The sequence below is a fragment of the Cyprinus carpio genome, unplaced genomic scaffold (assembly GCF_018340385.1).
Source record: "Cyprinus carpio isolate SPL01 unplaced genomic scaffold, ASM1834038v1 S000006625, whole genome shotgun sequence".
Lineage (NCBI taxonomy): Eukaryota > Metazoa > Chordata > Actinopteri > Cypriniformes > Cyprinidae > Cyprinus > Cyprinus carpio.
Genome location: NW_024879257.1, coordinates 138,226 through 157,900, shown reverse-complemented (window position 1 = coordinate 157,900; position 19,675 = coordinate 138,226). Strand labels below are relative to the sequence as shown.

Genomic DNA, 19,675 nt, shown 5'->3' with positions numbered 1-19,675 from the left:
ATTCCCGTCCCAGGAGATAATAGCGGAGGGTGAGGACGGCCCACCTGATGGCAAGGCATTCCTTTTCAATGGTGCTGTACTTAGTCTCTCTCTTCGAGAGCTTACGACTAATGTACAGCACCGGCCTTTCCTTCCCCTCTATCTCCTGCGACAGGACTGCACCCAGCCCCCTGTCCGACGCGTCTGTCTGCAACAGAAAAGGGAGAGAAAAATCAGGAGAGTGCAATAACGGCCCGCCACATAGAGCAGCCTTCACTTGGGTAAAGGCCTGCTGACACGGCTCCGTCCACTGGACCGTATCTGGTGCCTCCTTTTTAGTAAGATCAGTCAAGGGGCTGGTGAGGTCCGAATAATTAGGAACAAGCCATCTATAATATCCTGCCAGCCCCAAGAACTGTCTTACCTCCTTTTTGGTCTTGGGACATGGGCAGGTCGCAACAGCGGCTGTCTTATCAATTTGGGGACGCACCTGTCCATGCCCCAAGTGGAAGCCCAGGTACCTTACTTCCACACGCCCAATCGCACACTTCTTCAGGTTGGCCGTGAGTCCTGCACCCCTCAGCGATCTCCGGACCGCCCTCAAAAGCTGCATATGCCACTGCCAATCATTACTAAATATAATTATATCATCCAGGTAGGCAGCCGCATATGCAGGATGGGGCCACAGAATCTTATCCATGAGCCGCCGAAAGGTGGCCGGGGCCCCGAACAGCCCAAACGGAAGGGTAACAAATTGGTGTAATCCAAACGGCGTTGTGAAAGCTGTCTTTTCTTTGGATAATGGAGACAAGGGGATCTGCCAATATCCCTTTAAGTCCAATGTCGAATAAAAACGAGCCGTCCCAAGCCAATCAAGCAACTCGTTACCCGCAGCATTGGATACGCGTCGAATTTCGACACAGCATTAACCTTGCGGTAATCCACACAGAACCGGACTGAGCCGTCCATTTTCGGAACTAAAACTATTGGGCTCGCCCAGTTGCTATTGGATTCTTCTATTACTCCCATTTCAAGCATCGCACCTAATTCCGCCTGAACTACTTTTTTCTTGTGTACAGGTAAGCGATACAGCCGGCTGCGAACTACCATGCCCGGCTCCGTCTCGATATGGTGCTGAATCAGGTTAGTACGGCCCGGTAAGGGCGAAAACACGTCCGCAAATTCTGACTGTAATTTTGTTAGATCAGTGAGCTGGGACGGCAAGAGGTGATCTCCACCTGGGGCCAGGGCGAGGGATTGTGTTTTGACATTCGCCTCCGGTCCAAGATCCTCCTCTCTACTAATCACCGTTGCCAACATCACTGATCCTGCCTCATTCCATTTTTTAAGGAGATTGAGGTGATATATTTGACGTGCCCCGTTCCTATCGGACCGTATTACCTCATAATCAAGCTCTCCGACTTGTCGTGCGACCTCAAATGGTCCCTGCCACTTAGCCATTAACTTGGAGCTTGACGTTGGGAGCAATACAAGTACTTTCTCTCCCGGTGCTAATTTGCGTAATTTAGTTCCCCTGTTATACAGCTGGCTCTGTCGGTCCTGGGCTTGCAACAAATTCTCCATCGATAGCCGGCCCAAAGTGTGGAGTTTTGTTCGCAAGTCCAGTACATACTGAATTTCGTTCTTGCTCTGAGATGGTCCCTCCTCCCAAGTTTCCCTTAGGACATCCAGCACCCCTCGTGGCTGACGGCCGTAGTGAAGCTCAAAGGTGGAAAACCCTGTGGAGGCTTGTGGGACCTCTCGCACAGCGAATAACAAGGGCTCTAACCACTTATCCCAATTCTTGGCATCTTCGTGCATGAATTTACAGATCATTGACTTAAGTGTGTGATTAAAGCGTTCGACCAGACCGCCGGTCTGTGGGTGATAGACGCTGGTTCGAATCGATTTAATGCCCAATAATTCGTAAAGTTCGCGTAAAGTCCGTGACATAAACGCCGTGCCTTGATCGGTGAGGATTTCCTTCAGAACCCCCACCCGGGAGATTAGCCGAAACGGTGCGTCCGCCACACTCTTAGCGGAAATGTTGCGGAGAGCCACTGCTTCAGGATATCGTGTTGCATAATCAATTATGACTAATGCAAAACGATGTCCTCCTTACGGGACGATCTAATGGTCTGGAAGAGGTCGCCACCAATTCTCTCGAAGGGGACCTGCGTGTTAATGGGAGGAAGCATACAAAGCGGCTTTGATCGGCTGATGGGTTTACCAACTGACATTCACAGGACGCCGCGCACCACCCGCGCATTGTCGGAATGCCCGCCAAAAAAATGGGTCATGAGGCGATTCAGTGTTGCTGCCTGTCCCAAATGGCCCGCCATTGGATAAGAATGAGCCGCATGGAAAAGCAATTCCCGGTGGCTCCTCGGGATTAACAACTGGGTTGTATTTTCTTTTGTCCGAGCGTCTTGGGTCACCCGATACAACCTATTTTTTAAAATGGCAAAATACGGATAGGCGAGCGCGTGGGCAGGATGGAGAGGTTGACCGTTGACCTCAACACTATGCTTTTGTCCCTGGAATTGGATAATGACTGGCACAACGGGATACTCCACCACATCCCCGTGCACACACCGCACCTTAACCACGCGGCTTGTATCCAGTGTCGCCGGTTGAATCAGGCTTTGATGGATTGAGGTTTGGTTACATCCTGAATCCACCAAGGCCGGATAAGTACTCCCCTTGATACTCACAGGTATTTGGTATCTGCCTGCCTGACCGGGGGCGGCCTGTGGGACATCCGGGACCCGGATCACCGTCCCCACCTCCATCACGGGACACCTGTCCACGAAATGCTCCGGGTCCCCGCAACGCCAACAGGCCGGCCCAGACCTCCCCGCCGCCCCAGTGGCAGAGAGTGGAGTGGACGATTGGCGTGAAGAGAGCGGAGAAACAGAAGCGCTGTCCCCTCCGGAAGCCATCAATCCCGCCCCCCTGGGCGGGGCTCTTGGACTCGCGAAGGGGCCCTGGTCACACACAACCTGTCCCGGCGGGACTCGAGGAGGGCCGGGCAGCCGGGACCTAGGGAGAGGGACAGGGCGAGAGAGAGAAGGTGAGGGGAGAGAGGAAGAGAGAGAGGCAGATGGTAGGGGCTCGCCGACCCCTGGGCACGCCACCATGTGGTCCTCCGAGAGATGGATGGCCGAGTCCAGCAACGTGGGACGGTGGCACTGGACCCACTCGGCGGTCTTCTTCGGGAGCCGAGCAATGAACTGCTCCAGTACCACTAGGTCGATGATGTGTTCCACGTCGCTTCCCTCGGCCAATAGCCATTTGCGGCAGGAGTCCCGAAGCTGTTGGGCCATCGCGAAGGTCCGACCGGATTCCCCCAACTCCAAGGAACAGAACCGCTGCCGATGTTGCTCGGGGCTCCGGCCAACCCGCTGGACGATGGCCCTCTTCAGGTCATCGAAGACCAGGAGGTTCGCTACCGGAAGTTGTTGCCCGGCCACCTGGGACTCGCCCGAGAGCAGGGGAATAAGGCGCACTGGCCATTGGTCACAGGACCAGCCGCACGCTTCAGCCGATTTTTCAAATAGCTCCAGAAATGCTTCAGGGTCATCTTGCGGTCCTATCTTATGGAGGGGCAAGTGAGCGGGAACCGCGGGTGGTCTGGTGGCCTCGGCATGAACCTCCCGGTTGATCCAGCTCCGGAACCTCTCGCGGTCCTCCTGCTGGGCTTGTAGGATGGCATGGAACCGCCTCTCCTGATCCGTTCTTAAGTCCAGCAGGGCCTGATGTTGTTCTTGATGCAGGGCCGCAAGGGATGAGATGACTTCCGCAAATGGCGTGGAGGATGGGTTCTGCAAGGCGGCGGCACTCCTTCTTCCATTCCCGGGCTTCGGCACCAGTGTAGAGAGTTCGTGGGTGGAAAGGAAGAGGACAAGAGGTCAGCTTGACTGCTGACGATGTTTTATTAAATTCAACACTCTTAAATCAAAGTGGTGCTTCCCCGCACCGGCATAAACACAACGTTCAAATCACTTTCGTGATTTTCCAGGTCAGCACTCGTCAGCAGTCCTTCTCTCTCTCACCTACTTCTGTTTCTCCTGGCGTTATATACTCTCTCCACGCCAATTACTGAAACAAGAGACAGGTGTTGATAATTTCCGTCCAAACCACTCACTCACCGTTCGTCTCCTGATTCTTTCTCCCGCTGCAGACTTCGCTAAACCACGCCCCCCTGCCACAATTTGTAAGTCACTTTTTTGTGTATATCTCTTTAATTCTCTATAGATTCTTGAGCTGCTCTGTCATAATCTATTTCAACCAGCGAGAGGCTGCTGGGACCCTGGAGAGGCGTTCCAGGAGAGTTCTGGAGTGTCTTGCATCAGGGATACTAATGGAAAGGTAAAGACTGAAACAAAACATTGTCTGTGTTTGGTGTTTTGAGGTCATCTACTGAGCATGATTCTCTCAACAGATGGTCCAGGCGTTTCTGATCCCTGTGAGCGGGGCAAGCACTGATGCTAAGCGCCCATCTTACACCCGCAACAGAGGGAAGACATTACCCAGAGTGCAGGTTGCTTGTATCCTAACACTTTTTTAATCTGATCTTTATTCATTGCAGCATCATTGTGGAGCACAATGAAAAATCATGAAGCTGTTTTCCATAAAATAACTGTCCATTGTGAATATGTATTTTCAAAGCTGAAAAAAAGAAAAGTGAGAGAAGAGAAAAAAATATAAAATGTATTATTTGCACTCAAATGTTTTTAAATATGCAGAAAAAAATGAGATATCAGTAAATCTGTTTGTAATCAGTGTACAGTGTTTTCTTTTTCTTTCTGTTCTCACACAAAGCTCTTTTTTAAACACTCACGGTGAAAACTATGAACTCTCTTTGTGAACATTTCTCTTTTTTTAATGATGGATACTAAAAAATACTGTAACATGAGAGTAAATAACTAAGGCCAGATAAGATGGTTATTACAGTTGATGTAACTTTGGAAAAAAAACATTTAGTTATTTGACATTTAATTTGTTTGCTTTCCTCTCACCTCTAGTTTGCCTTAAGACTGTCAGCTTTTGGGCAGCTGTACAAAGTTCTTGGAATGGACCGCCTCAATTTCAAAAAGCTGCTAGAATGCTCAGCGAACAAAACAGAGGTACCAAAGTGACTCTTTCTAGTGTTCAAAAACAGTTTAACCTGTTTTCTCTCTCATAAAATAAGTAGACCATGTTTACTTCTGTAAACTTTAAGCTTCTATATGTAAATGACAGCTATTAGGGATTGCTTAACCTGTATGAAAACTACTGCTGTAGTTGATATTGTCATTTTCTAAGCTTGTTCCAGTTGCTAAACACTGAATAGGCATTGAATGGTGGACTGGATAGAGACCTTTGCATTTTGAATGCTAATATGTCTACATAGTATTATGTTCGGTTTTTATTTCATAAGAGCAAAAGAAAACCATGTTAACATATTATCATGCCACATTTCTTCCTTTCACTTCATTAAATTGTTGTAGTAGCTGATATTCCAGTAAAGAGGCCAATGGGAAGTTTATGATGCAGGGATCTTGAAATGAGGCCAAAGTTTCCAAGAAAAGGTATGCATCACAATTTCATACAGTTTTTCATCATCCTCTTATGTTATCCTGCACCAATTTTATATTCATTGTGTATTAGAAAAATACAGCATACCTCATTTAGTGAAATATGTGTTATATACAAAGCCAGCCATATTTCTTTTTCTTTCTTTTTTTTCATAAAACCTGTTTTCTCCTAGCAGAAAGGCGTGAACCAGCAAATGCCCTGATGAAGCTGAACCAGCTGCTGACCTGGAACCCTCTACAAACTGGCATCACAGACTGGGCCTGAACATGAGCCTCAGTTCACAATGGCTGCTGTAGAGGTGGATGGGGTAACTTATGAGGCTACAGGCCCTCCAAGCCCAGCGCCAAGCTTCATGTTGCTCAGAAAGTGAGTCAGCTGGACAGTCTTAATTTTTGAAAGAAACTTTGCATTCTAGATGCCCACATATGCAGGGAACATTTTCCAGGGTTGTTGTCTTTAATAAGTGTGAAATAATCATTGTGTGAATTTCAGTTGTTGTCTATGCCATGTCCACAACATGCAGGTTCTGCAAGCATTAGGTGCTCCCTTGCCAGCCAGAGACTAAGTATTCCGCGGATGAAATTAAGAGACAGTCTGTTGCAGCGCCCTGCGGTCACCAGGTCAGATGAAACCACTCCTACGGGGTCTGATGACGGCAATGAGGTTAGCATCCAAAGATTGCTCCTCCTTGAATAGCTTTGGGGTTTGATGCCTTTGTAGACTGTAGGAAATTGCTTTGGCGTGATTGGTTCCACTTCATCTTGCAGGGTGGCCCCATCCTCACCAAACATGGCAAGAATCCCGTCATGGAGCTCAACGAGAAGCCGGAGAAGTCTGAAATATGAACTGACCTCTGTCAAGGGACGCTTCAACGACAAGACTTCACCATTGAGGTGGTTTGAGACATGTTGACTAAAGCTCGTCATTGCAATTGAAATGTCACATGAAAAGTTATGCAAAATGTCCCGTACAGGGAGACAGTAGCATTCTCAGCTGGAGTTCTTTAACACTGTCTGAGTTGATACTGTGGCATGGGAATGAGTGACATCCAATCGATGATGACATTTTTCAGTTTCTGCTTTGAACATTAATTTTTAGTTTTCTGATGTTTTATGAAGACGTATAGGGTGGCACCTGGTGAGGAAGCAGTGGACACTGCATAGTGACTGAGTCCAAAGCCCCTTTCACACTGAGATTCCGTGATAATACATGGGTAAATGTGTCCCGGCAATCGTTCCCGGTTCGCTAGATTTTGCGCCTCACTGCCAGTGATTTCCGGGATACTGTGCGTATGTTCACACACAACCTGTAAAGGTCTCGTAACATGACACGTTGACATCAGGGTGTGACGTGTAATGTATGAGTCGAAAACGCTGGGCACGTTAACTTTCACTTAAGCTGGTGAATTTTCTGGGAACAACGTGCAGTGTGAAAGGGGCTCAACAAAAATGTTTCACTGTTTTCCCCCACACAAATATTAAGCAATGTTTTCAAACATGGTTAAGAAATGTTCCTTAAGCAGAAAAAATCAGCATATTTGGAATGGATTCTAAGAATTGTGCCACTGAAGACTTGAAAATCCTTAGAACGGAAAATTTTTGGATTAATCGGCCAATTATTGTAAAATCAAAATACAGAATTTTCTTAGTCTTTTTATATGTGATGTATGCCTGTGACAAGGGTCAATAGAGAGGCTACAGGAGTCCTAAAAATGTGAAGCCCCAGGTGCAAATTGTGTAAACCCAAAAATTGCGTAGAATACCAGGAAATCAAATTCAAACAGAAAAATTTTTTCATTTGTTTTGTGTTGCAGCTGCTTACAAACAGAAAAAGCTAATCAACCATATGTACACAACTTAATTATTTTCAAAAATACATAAATAACACAAGACACTATTCATCCAATAATATTAGCATTAATTCATCAACAGTTAGATTATCCACCATTCGCTCATTATGAAACGGATAGTTAATCCGTTATTGAACCGGACCTATCTTTCTTTTCTCTAGGAACCTGGTCAATCAAAGTCAACCATTGAGACAATCTCAACAAGTAAATTAATGGTTTATGAATAAAATGTTTCAATAATATCCGTTTCACGCGCTTTTTTGAGCATACTGCATTATTAGAGGTACACTGTGATGTTCTTGGCTCTCTTTTAACAAGCTGTTGGTTCAAAACATAAAACGGAGTTTTTGTTGTGGAGGGAACATTTTAAAACTTTACTGAATATTCAGCTATGGTTTCAACAGCTCTGATCAGACATAACATCATCTCTGATAGTTAAAGAAAAATCCTACAAGGTGTATATCTGGAAAATAGCGTCTGAGCAAAGGAAAGTAGCATATCTGCCATCACAATAAGCCTGAACTTAATGTAAATATACAAGGACAAATAATAAAAGCCTGAAAAGTTTCGAACAATCAATGAACCCGACAGCTCTGTATAAGATTTATTGAGGACATCAGTAATGTTAGTTCTGCTTCCCATTTTTATTCAACATATGAAAGTGTAGGTGATGTGGCATGTGTTCATTTTGCTGATATGCTGTCACTTTAATTTAAAAACTTTCATAGAAATATTCATTTGTTTGCATTCACTTTTGGAAAAAGTGTACTGCAGCAACAACACCAATATTGTCTATCTTCATGTTCCTGTGAGTCATACAAATTTAACCTGCGTCATATGGAGCAACTGTTGGTTTTTTTTTTTGCCCTCAATCCGTTACTGTTGTATTTGCTTCAAATATCACTAGTTTATTGTTTCTCCCATGTGAATGTGCTTTTTTTTCTTTTTCTGTTTTTTTTTTTTTCTTTCAGGTGGAAAGTTGATGGGCAGAAGCAAGGACATTCAGGGCTCTGGATCGAAATAAGAAATAGCCAAAGCCCAACGCACGCGACTTGCAGCATTTAGAACAGGCTTTTTCCAGAAAGGTTCTCCTGCAGACCCACTCAAGAAAAAGAAAATCCCTCCTATGGTAAAGGCAAACTGTTATTTCTGGATCTTCCCTTGGCAATCTTTCTTTTCTAATTGTTGTTTTCTTCTTTGGTATGAAAGTTTAATATCGTTTTGTTCTGTGGTCTAAAAAGTTTGTGTTTATTCTTTTTTCTTTCGGGCTATGGTATGGCTTGGAGTATCTTACAAGTTGCAGGGCAATCCGATCGGTAGAGGAAGAGGCCGATGGCGAGGATAGAGGGAGAGGATTCAACACTAGCAAGTGTTGCAGGTTAAACTAAACATCATGAAAGGCATCTTTTTATCACGTTTCCCAAAAAGTAGCCTAATTTAGCATCTTGTTTTGATTCCAATGCTTTGATTATTACTTGAACGCTGAGGATGCAGAACAAAAATGCTTCTTACATGCACAAAGTGCGTGCTCAATTGGGCAAGGGGCAAAATATATTTTTGAAATGCCTACTGTTTAATAACTCCTATTTTAAAATACTTGTTTATGATTTTCAGGCGGGGGTAGAAAAAAATTATTGACAAACCCTCTTTTAGGTATATCATTTCTGTATATCTGTACAGGTCAAAAGTTTGGGTCAATAAGTGTTTTTTAATTAATTTTTTGTTTTGTTTTTTGTTTTGGGTTTTTTTTTTAACTACTTTTCAGCAAAGATTTCCATTTTTAATCAAATGCTGTTCTTTTGAATTTTCTATTTAGCAGAGACTCCTGAAAAAAAAAAAAAAAAGATATTAAGCAGAAAAACTGTTTTCAATACTGATAATAAATGTTTTTTGAATGAGCACCAAATAATCATTTTAGAATAATCTCTATTTTCTAATAAGAAATTCAGCTTTGCCATCACAGGAAAAACAAACACACACACACACACACACACATTGAACATTTTAAATTCTAATATTTAAAAATATTGTTTTACTGTATTTAATTAAAAATTGCATCCTTGGTGAGCTTCCCTTTTTCGTTTTTTACAAAAAAATAGATGTTTGAATTGTTGTTTGTACCTCTGCAGATAAGCTCCACTAGGAGCTTATTTGCAGAGGTAAATCTAGGTTACAAAGACCCTTTGTTAACTATTATCCAAAAAGAAATGCATGTTTACCTATTTTTCTAATGTGGATGTCACCTAACTTTTAATCTCTATATATGTTTGTCTTTCCAGGCTCCAGCACTACTGCTGGATTGACCCCAGCCCAGAATGTTACCAACTCCAGCACACCTATGAATCCACAGGAAGCCCCCCTCCACCGTCAGCGCAGCCACCTACCAGGCTGTCCCACCGCCGTGACTGGCTATTATAATCAGTACACCAATCCTATTCACAATTCAAAAAGCCCGTTGATCAGGGCCAGAATCAGACTCAAACTCCAACCCAGAGCAAAACAACAAATCAACAACCTCTTGTTGGACCAGACTATGGCTACGGATATCAAGGGCCTGGCATGGGAATGGGAGGACCACCTGGATTTAATTATGCAGGTGAGTTTGAATGCTTTGACATGCTGTTGTACTAGTTAATTTGTTTAAAGCCACAAACTATCTGAAACTCTGGTATTTTTTTAATAGCATACAGTTGGACCACCTGGCACAGCAACGTTCGGGCCACCTGGAACAACAAATCAGAGCTATAACTTCACCCAGAGCGCCTACCCCAAACCTGGGCGGCTACAGCAGTGGAGCCAATAGCACAGACTACACATATAGATAAACATTAACAAGTTTGGTCTACCATGCTTAGTAATTGTACGGATGCTAAGTTCAAACAATTGAGAAGTCATTTCTGTAATTGCTATAGCCTACAGTGTCCTCTGAGTTGAAACATTTGCTTAGTCTAAAGCTTTTGAGATTTTATACTATTTTGTGTTAATTTGCCATTTGAACTGCACCTCAGTAACAGAATTAGCATGGTTTGATTCACCACTAGTTTCAGGAAATAATGCATCAGGATGGAAGTTGCTTTCTGCGTGTGCCTAAATGGTTGGTGTGACTCAAATGGAAATTGTCTCACGTAACTGTTTTCTCCCAAAGGTATTTTATGATCATCCTCTTGTTTGCTTCTAAATTTTTTAGCTGTTATGTTTTTGTTCATTTTTGACAAATAAAACGCAGACTTTGGTGTTTACTTCTCTGAAACCACTTCAGCTGTTTCTTGTTTGGATTTTTAAGAGGTTTGATTTGCGTTACTCAGTTTAATCTTGGTATTGTCTTTTATGTAGCTATTTGCTGTTAAATAGGCCAGTGCAGAGGTTTTGTGTTTTCTGGGGTGGATGTTAAATGTCATATCTTTGACCTGTGCAGAAATAAACATTTTTTTCTATTTTTAATGCTTTCCTGATCATTTGATTGAAATAACTTACGACTATAAAAACACACTTTATCATATTTAATGTGCAAAAGGCCTCTAAATTATTAACATTATCAAAACTTTGCTGAAAAACCTGTTGTATACAATCTAAAAACATGCCTTCTGTCATCTGATTGATTTATTTATATATATATTATTCTTATTATTTTCAACAAGGTAAAAGGCATTTCCGTATAATTGGTAAAATATGTCCACCTTTAGGTTGTGGTACATTTGACTTGCTGTTAAATCTTGCTGTGTAGAATAACTTACAGAATAGCGTTTATATTGTTAGTAAAATTTCAAGATGAATGCTTACTGGACTGAAGCAACTTAGGTTTACTTTGATTATCCATAAGTTTGCATATTAAAATGTGAAGATCCTAGGCTTTTGAGGACATTTACTTGTACATCTCAGTCATCCTTGTACTGTAATGCATTGTTTTGCACCAAATTTGCACTTTTTTTTTTTTTTAAATAGAAGGTGTTTGTATGAGCTACATATTTTCAATGTTAAAATGATACTGTATGACCCATAAAAGCCTGATGTATTGGATATATTTATATTAAGAAAAGCATAAATATATAAGTAGTTTTGAAAATACAAGTAATAGTGTAACAGTCACTTTTTTATTTTTAACTTGCACTGAACAATAAATTTGTACAGCCCTTTCTAATTAACAGATTCTGATATTCCAGTCATTCTGGACAGTTATTTAATACTGTAGAACAAAATGACATTCTAGAGAATTCTGTGCTTTCAACTTTGTGGCAAGCACTTGTGGAGGGCTCTGTTCTATTCCAGCACGACAATGCTTCTGTGCACAAAGCAGAATCCATACAAAAATTTATTTACTGAGTCTGGCATGGAGTAACTTGACTGACCTCCACAAAACCTGACCCCCAATGATCACCTTTAGCATGAATTTGAAGGTCTGTGCCAGACCTCACTGATGCTCTCAGTTTTCTCAAATCTCAACACTGACATGAACTAAAAAGTCACAAAACCTGATTTCTTAATGACTGAAAAGAGTGTTAATACATCTATCATTTGATATGATTTAACAGCATTTTAGGGTCTGTAGTTGTTTTACAGACATCTAAACAGAGGCAGAACAGAAAAACAGAAGAGAAAGTAAAAAGGTGGGAACGTTAGGTCTTACCAGGAGTGTTTTGAAAAAACAAATGCACTTAATCACATGCTTCTGTGGTCATTGAGTAGGAAGATGCTTTGCCTGCATGCTTTGGTCACATGCTCACACCCATCCCTGTATGGGACCTAATATATAGTGGGATGAGAGGAAACAGCATCCAGAAGAGGGATCACTCACACAAGGATACTTAAAAGACTAAGCCACTCATTCATCGTGAGTCTTTTTATCTGTTTTTTTTTTAAATAATTATAATGTCACAGTTTCAGTTATTTTAATCAGGGGATTTTTGAAACACTTCCTCATTTTCCATTGAATTATAGGCTACCATTGAAATGCCACTTTAAAACTATCACTATCATTGGGAAATTGTGAGTATGTATATATATATGTGTATGCCAGTGTATGCATACTAGCATAATACAGAAATAGTATGAGTACTATGCTAGTATACTTTTCAGAATTCAGCTGCAGTGTTTACCATCCCATTGGTTAAGTTGATTAATTGGGTAAAAGAAATCAGCTGTTACTGAAAATCATGGCATGGCTTATTGATGATCAGAATGATATAAAGATAGAGCCAATGTTGTAGATGGGTATGAGGTGTAGAGAGAGGGTCTTCAAAGAGCAAAAGCGCTGGGTTGTAGGTTTTTTCAGTGTCATGAGATCACTTGAATTTGATGCTTCAATGTAGTTTCAGTTCTTTTTGGTTTTATGCTTGTGAGAGAAGTGGGTTGTTAATGTTGTTTCTGTCTTTTTGCGCAGATGGCGTCACCACTAATGCTGGTGTTTTTAACTGCTCTTCCTGGGGTCCTCTGCTGCCAATCCTCATTCATTGACCTGGAATCTAAAGGAAGTGAGTTAGCATTGATGCGTGTTAGATGCTGGAGAAACTTATTGGTTGTGGTTCCATGCCTCAGTATTTATGGATATGTTATCTTTTGAATGCTTGTATCTCTGCTCTTTGCTTGCTTTCATCAGGTAACAAGTCATCTATCAGATTCCTGGTTTTGGGGGACTGGGGTGGTCTGCCATATCCTCCCTATATTACCCCCATAGAGAAGGCTACTGCCCGCATGATGGCCAAAACTGCTTCACAGATGGGCGCGGACTTCATTTTAGCACTTGGTGACAACTTCTACTATAAGGGCGTCACTGATGTCAATGACCCTAGATTCCAGGTTTGGTTTCTGGAAATTAGATCCCTTGAGTCTTTTAAATGCAGGGTTTTAGCTACATCTTCGTTGATTAGCCTGAATCCTGTTATGATTTAGGTCTACTGCTGAAATGTCAAATGTGACTCTGCAGAAAGGGTATGGCTGTTTCTATTTGTGTGCTTGACATAGAAAGTGCAAAATTGGTGTTAAAGGTTTTATACAAGCTGTCTTGTGTATTATTGGTTTAGTCTAGGAACACATCAGTTCTATGAGTAATTCTCAATCTGTTCCAAACAGGATAAATCCACTTCTGGAAGACACTTTTGACTGAAAACAATCATGGCTGCCATACTGAAGGGTTCACTTTTGACTGAAAACAATCATGGCTGCCATACTGAAGGGTTGTTCAAACTTAAGTGTTCAGAACTGGTCACTTCAAAGGGCCCTTGGAATGAAGGATTTCAAAGGGTACAACTGAGACACTTTGGGCTCCCATGATCCTTTGCACAGATTCTTTGCATGACGACAGCACATCTGTGTGGGGCACATGATGATGCAGAAGGGCACTTCATAAAGTTTTTGTCCCTTACAGCCTTCAACCCTTCAATGCTCTCATTCCGAAGGGTAAACCCTTTGAGGGGATTAGGGCATAGGGATGAGCCCTTCTGAATGGAATGCAGGGCTTGTCTTGTAAAACCTTGATTACTTTGGTTTGGTTCCGGTGTTTAATTAGGGTTTGAGCTGAACTCTGCAGGACACTGTGGCACTCCAGGAACAGGTTTGGACTCCCCTAGTCTCCTTCACCTAATGTAGGCCATGGTACTTTAATTCTCTTTGTAGGTCACGTTTGAAGACGTCTATACTCAGGATTCTCTTAATATTCCGTGGTATGTCATTGCTGGCAATCACGACCATGCAGGAAACGTCCTTGCTCAAATTGAGTACAGCCAGAAGTCAAAGAGATGGTATGTTAGCCAATGTGTCTAGGCTTCAATGTCTAATTGAGATTGGTTTCCTGGTTCTTAAGCTCATTTGCAACTTGATTCGTCTGTCAGTGCAGCTGTGCCCGGTGTGTAGACTTGGCTGATACCCCTGTTCTCTTCTAAAAAGGATGGGTTTTTAACGTTATTTCCATCTTTAAGGAACTTCCCCTACTATTATTATGAGATGAACTTCCGCATTCCTCAAAACGGACAGCACTCTGACCATCATCATGCTGGACACGGTGGTTGCTGTGTGGAAACCTCCGATGACTTCCTTGACCAGCAGCCCAAAGCGCCCCGCAGTGGTGTTCAGGCCAACAGACAGCTGTTGTGGCTCAGGAACGCTTGGGCAATGTCTAAGGCTGATTATCTCCTGGTGGCTTGGCCATTATCCGGTATGGTCCATATCCTGCGCATGGGCCAACCGACTGTCTACTAAAGAAATTGAGACCACTGCTTAAGAAGTACAAGGCTACTGCTTACCTGTGTGTCATGATCACAATCTACAAGTAGGTCTTCAAGTCTTTTTGATAAGGTTCAGTTTGGTCAGATTTGTATTTCACTTCTCTTTGCTGTTTTCAGTACATCAAGGAGTCTGGTATCGGTTTATGTGGTCAGTGGAGCTGGTAACTTCATGGATCCTGACATGCGGCACCGCAACAAGGTTCCTCAAGGCTCTTCACTGTTCTTTCAGTGGTGATGCTGGCACCTTGGGTGGATTTGCCCATGTGGAGGTTAACAAGATAAAGAGATGGCCGTTACTTTTATCCAGGCTAGAGGAACCTCTCTTTACAGGGCTGTTCTTAAAAAAAACGTGATCTCTTCAGAGTGTATGACCATGTTTGAGACTTATCCAGTTTTAATGTTACTTTGGGGTCACATTAAAAATGTGACCATGTTGACCCAGGTCTTTTAGAAAAGGAGGGGGGGGGGTAAATGCACTCTTCAAATCCTTAACTATTTAGATGAGTTTTAAATGGTTTAACCAATAAATGTTTAAGCTATATTTTGAGAACCTGTAAGTGATTATTAAATGACTCCTTTTTTAAAACTACTTTTGTCTAAGTCTGCTTCTCAGTGGTTCACAACTGGACTTGATGCTTGTTGCAATGACTGACCCTTTGCAGGGAGTTTGACTACCTAATCAACACTGAATCTGGCATTTGTCTGACAAACCAAACGGGGAGTACATTAATGTCAGTGCACTTGAACTGGAAAAAATTGTTTTTTGCTATTTACACTGAGACCAGATACCCTTCTGATGCGTCCATGCTGTAAAACTCGGGGCTCCCCCAGACTTGCTCCTGGAGGGCTGATGTCCTGCAAAGTTTATCTCCAACTTGCCTCAACACACCTCCCTGTAAGTCTAAAGTATACCTAGCAGGACCTTGATTAGCTAGTTCAGGTGTGTTTAGAGTTGGAGTAAGACATCGGCCCTCCAAGACCAACTTCTGTGACTCCTGCTGTAACTAAGGGATGATCAGTTCATGTCCTGCTTTAACAGATGCTCTACAGTAATCTCACAACACCCTGATGAGCTACAAAAACTGTTGTTAAAACTTCTGATACAGTTTGAAAGCTGAGATGGTTTCATACCAGAAGTAGTCTTCTCTCTTGTCATCCAATTTGGTGTCTGACCTCGCTCTAATTCTGTTAAAACCATGGCTAGTGCTTATGACTCATTTGTTTAACTATGGCTTTTTGTCAGCCATAATGCCTTTTAATGTATTAATTGTCTTCTGATATTAGTGTTTCAGAAATTGGTGTGTGAAAGGAAACAAGGTGCTTTAAACGTGGGACACCTAATACTGCAGTGGCCTGTAATGGGGCATTTTGTTTGTTATAGGCTCTTAAATGCACAAACAGCTCGTTACAACACCCGATTCTCGTTTCTCCGGCAGTTCCCAGTACTAACTGACTTGACTGTATCTGGAACCACTCTGAAACCATTGCTGACCCAATGTTCCTGTAGCATGAGCCCGACAAAACCAGAGCTGGACACATGTTGACCACATTAATGGTAGTCTGTGACCAAGTCCTTTTCCCTTGATTAAATATTAACAAATGTAATACTCTACTTCCCCCTTTTGAGCCTGACTAATTTAAAATAAACCTACAGGTCATGTCAACTTTTATTATGGCAATACTTGAACAGTATTTTTTTTATATACTCTTTTTCACACATCTGCTATTATTTTTAAATGTGCATAGATGTTTGAAATTCAAAACTACTCAAACTATTTAGCCCTAACAGATGTTGAAATATATATATTACAGTAACAATGCTTAAAGAATGGTGTGAACGTAAGCTTCATGATCTAATCTGAGGAATCCCAGCCATCACATGATATCATTGGCGGTCAGGATGCAGGCCCTAATCCTTTCCTGCACATGCTGTGTTTTGGTCCTCAGTTCAATCTGGTCTAATCTAAATGATTTCCTAATCCCTGATTTAAATTAGCAAATCACGGAGTTCCTTACTGTGTGTGGGGCCTTTTAATTTTGCTTTTACAATTATGTAAAGCCTCGCAAGAGGTATGAAAGGAAAACACAGTTTGGTGCATGTAAGGTATGTTTCCACTCCTACAAAAAAAAAAAAAAAAAACCTTTTTTCCTTTTTTTTCTAAATTTCTTTCCAAACTATGTCAGCTCTTCCCATGTGACTCTTAAAGCATTCATGATGTCTACATTGGCCTACTTTTCAGTTCTTCAAAAATGTGTATAGCTTTTTGTTCTGTTATACCAAAACTGCCATTGCTATCTTGTAGAAGGATTTGAACTGTAGAGGACGACCAGGTCAGTTTTGCAGTTTTATGTGGATCTTTAGTATTAGTGTAATGCTAAGCCTTCTCTACCCCACCTGCAGTGTGATTTTTTTTGCCGTGGCCTGTGGCATTAAAGTGTGAACTACTACCGGGTATCTAACAGGTTTATTTGTTCTATTTACAGTTCTCAAATCATTATATTGCTTTAATTATAATCACCAACCCCCCACTTATGTTACATTAAATTCCTCTATTCTTTGACTACAAAGAAACATTTTGCACAGATTGTTTGTTTTCATAAAGTTTGATTGATTAACAATGGGAAAATAAAATTTTTTCAATTATTAGAGCATAATTAATATGATTGCAAGTTTTTCATAACTGTGGTTTAGTAATAAGTCAGCACAAGTTATCTAAACAGGTGTACAGATGAGGTCACCAGCACTCAGATGTCATTTAAGTCCAAAGATTAACAAAGTACAGCATGTTTATACAGAAATCTGTCATAAATGTGTAAAATAACTTGAAAGCTACAAGAGGAAACCATATCATAGACAACCTTTTTTTTTTTATCCAATACTGTAGATATATATATATAATATAAGAGGGTGAGATTTGCCATATCTGTCAATGGTTTCTACTCAGGTTTAACTCACAGCGCAAAAAGAGGAGTCTAATCTGATAATAACATCCTTACTAAACTCTTTAACTCTTGCTCTTGATCAGCTAGTCAGTTAAGCTGATCCTCTAATGGTGCAATACATAGCAACACATTCAGCACACCTTAAACACAACTGAAACACACACACACGGTCCAAAATGAACTTTTTGCCACACCTTGAATTGTGAAAATTGTTCAAATATTAATTTAATAATAACAACAACACATTTTGGTTTCCAGAAAGAACCATTTAGTGATCAGTTTCTTAAAGAACTATTTCAATTATCTAAATAACCTTTTGAGCAATGGAAAGGTTCAAAGAATGTTGTTCTTGGTGGAACCATAGATGCCAAAAAAGAACCTTTATTTTTAAAACTGAGATTAATAAAATATTTTACTGGCCATGAAGCCATATGTTTCATTATTTTATTAAAAAAATTTTTTTTTTAATATTAATATATTAAAATCTCTTATCCATTTTTACCTATTTGATGTTTGCAAGTGTTCAATTTGGAACCTGAAACCCTACACAGTATATACATATGAGAAAAAAATAACAATTGATTTTATAAAACAGCCACTGGGTAATAAACCTTGACAATAACACTTTGGATTATAAATCCAATCCAGTTTTAAACTGGCCTACAAAAATAGCCACAGGTTTAGTTTTACTTCTGCGCAAATCCATAAACAGCAAAAAAAAATATGCTGGTATCCTGTGTTGAACTGAATCTGCTCTGAGGATGTATTTTGGCTTCAGGAGAAGGCTGCTCCTGAATTGGCACAATCCTACAGACGTGATCATGTAGTCTCTTGCTTTGTACCCTATATTACCGGGCAAACACCCCTCCAGGTAATGCGGCTTGGACTTACATGGCTCTTTCTTATTGAGGTCATTTTAGGGTCAACAGCACTTATTTTTGAGGACAGGCCACTCATCTCATGGGTCCACAAGTTGAGGCCCAGCTTTTGCAGTCAAATAGAAAAGTTTAGGGTACTGGTGGTAAATACAGACAACACCTTCATTGGCCATTGATCAAAGAAGCCAAAGATTCTTAATTCTATTTTTTTTTTCTATATAAAGAAAGGAACTTAAAACTTAAAGGAATAGTTCACTAAAAAACGAAACTGCTTAAAATTTACTCACCCTTAGGCCAAACAAAGATGTAGATGAGTTTGAACTTGCTCACCCAATGCAAGTGAATGTGGTTACCGTCAGAATGAGTCCAAACAGCTGACAAAAAAAATCAAAGCAATTCACAAGTAGTCCACACGACTCACAGTCCATCCATTAACATCCTTAAAGTCTTGTGTGTTTTTAAGAAACAAAATCCATCATAAAGGCATTACATTTAATCGTCACTTCTGAAGTCCATAATCCATAATAATGCTCCCTCAGTGAAAAAGTCCCATCCTCTGTTGTCCTCTCACATCAAAATCCACTGATATATTTGTTAGAACTGTTTTCTGATGGTATTAATGCTTCATCTGTGTATAATTCTCTCCTAATTCAGGGGGGCACGAGATCCCCCGAGAAAGCAATATTATAGATAGAGGACATATTTTAGCTGGTCTGAAGTTAAAAAACATCTTGATGATAGATTTATTTCTTACAAACATGCAACTTTTCAAGTCACTAGATGTTAATTGTGATGGACTGGAGTGGTGTGGATGTACTTGTGGCATTTATTGTGATGTGTTTGATTCTCAGCTGTTTGGACTCTCATTCTGGCGGCACCAATTCACTGCCTAGAGGATCCATTGGTGAGCAAGCGATGAAAGGTAAATTCTCCAAATCTTTTCTGCTGAAGAAAAAACTTATTTACATCTTGGATGTCCTGAGGGTGAGCCAATTTTTATTTTGGGGGGGAACTATTCCTTTAAGAAGTCGTGGACTACTGTTTGTGTGAGCCATTTTTCGGTGGTTCAAACTTTATCAGTCCCATCTCTCCTCTCATGGATATGACACGTGTGAGAAAGTGGAACTATGTCCTGTAATTTAGGTGAAGGAAAGACGTAGGCCTCCTTGTGGTGTTCTGGTTGGGGCTCTTGTATCCCTCAGACGTGTTGTTTGGGGGGCAGTGCGGGG

At 41.4% G+C, this 19,675-nt stretch overlaps 1 protein-coding gene and 1 pseudogene across 1 annotated transcript; both read left to right on the top strand.

The window, feature by feature from the left end:
- The window catches only part of LOC122144236, a 16,991-nt pseudogene extending 6,758 nt beyond the window's left edge, over nt 1–10,233 (top strand).
- A 1,894-nt stretch (nt 10,234–12,127) lies between these two features.
- Nucleotides 12,128–14,614, top strand: LOC109092268 (tartrate-resistant acid phosphatase type 5-like). The gene is made up of 6 exons (XM_042754992.1): nt 12,128–12,236; nt 12,786–12,876; nt 13,002–13,201; nt 14,018–14,142; nt 14,238–14,246; nt 14,320–14,614. Exons 2-6 carry the CDS (start codon nt 12,786–12,788, stop codon nt 14,597–14,599), a joined length of 705 nt encoding a protein of 234 aa, XP_042610926.1. The 5' UTR covers nt 12,128–12,236; the 3' UTR covers nt 14,600–14,614.
- The last annotated feature ends 5,061 nt before the right edge of the window (nt 14,615–19,675 follow it).

Bases quoted from the DNA above. Each gene is read 5' to 3' on its own strand.
- LOC109092268 (XM_042754992.1), top strand. From the start codon at position 12,786: ATGGCGTCACCACTAATGCTGGTGTTTTTAACTGCTCTTCCTGGGGTC. The intron at 12,877-13,001 runs GTGAGTTAGCAT...TGCTTTCATCAG, and splicing joins TGACCTGGAATCTAAAGGAA to GTAACAAGTCATCTATCAGA. The intron at 13,202-14,017 runs GTTTGGTTTCTG...TTCTCTTTGTAG, and splicing joins TCAATGACCCTAGATTCCAG to GTCACGTTTGAAGACGTCTA.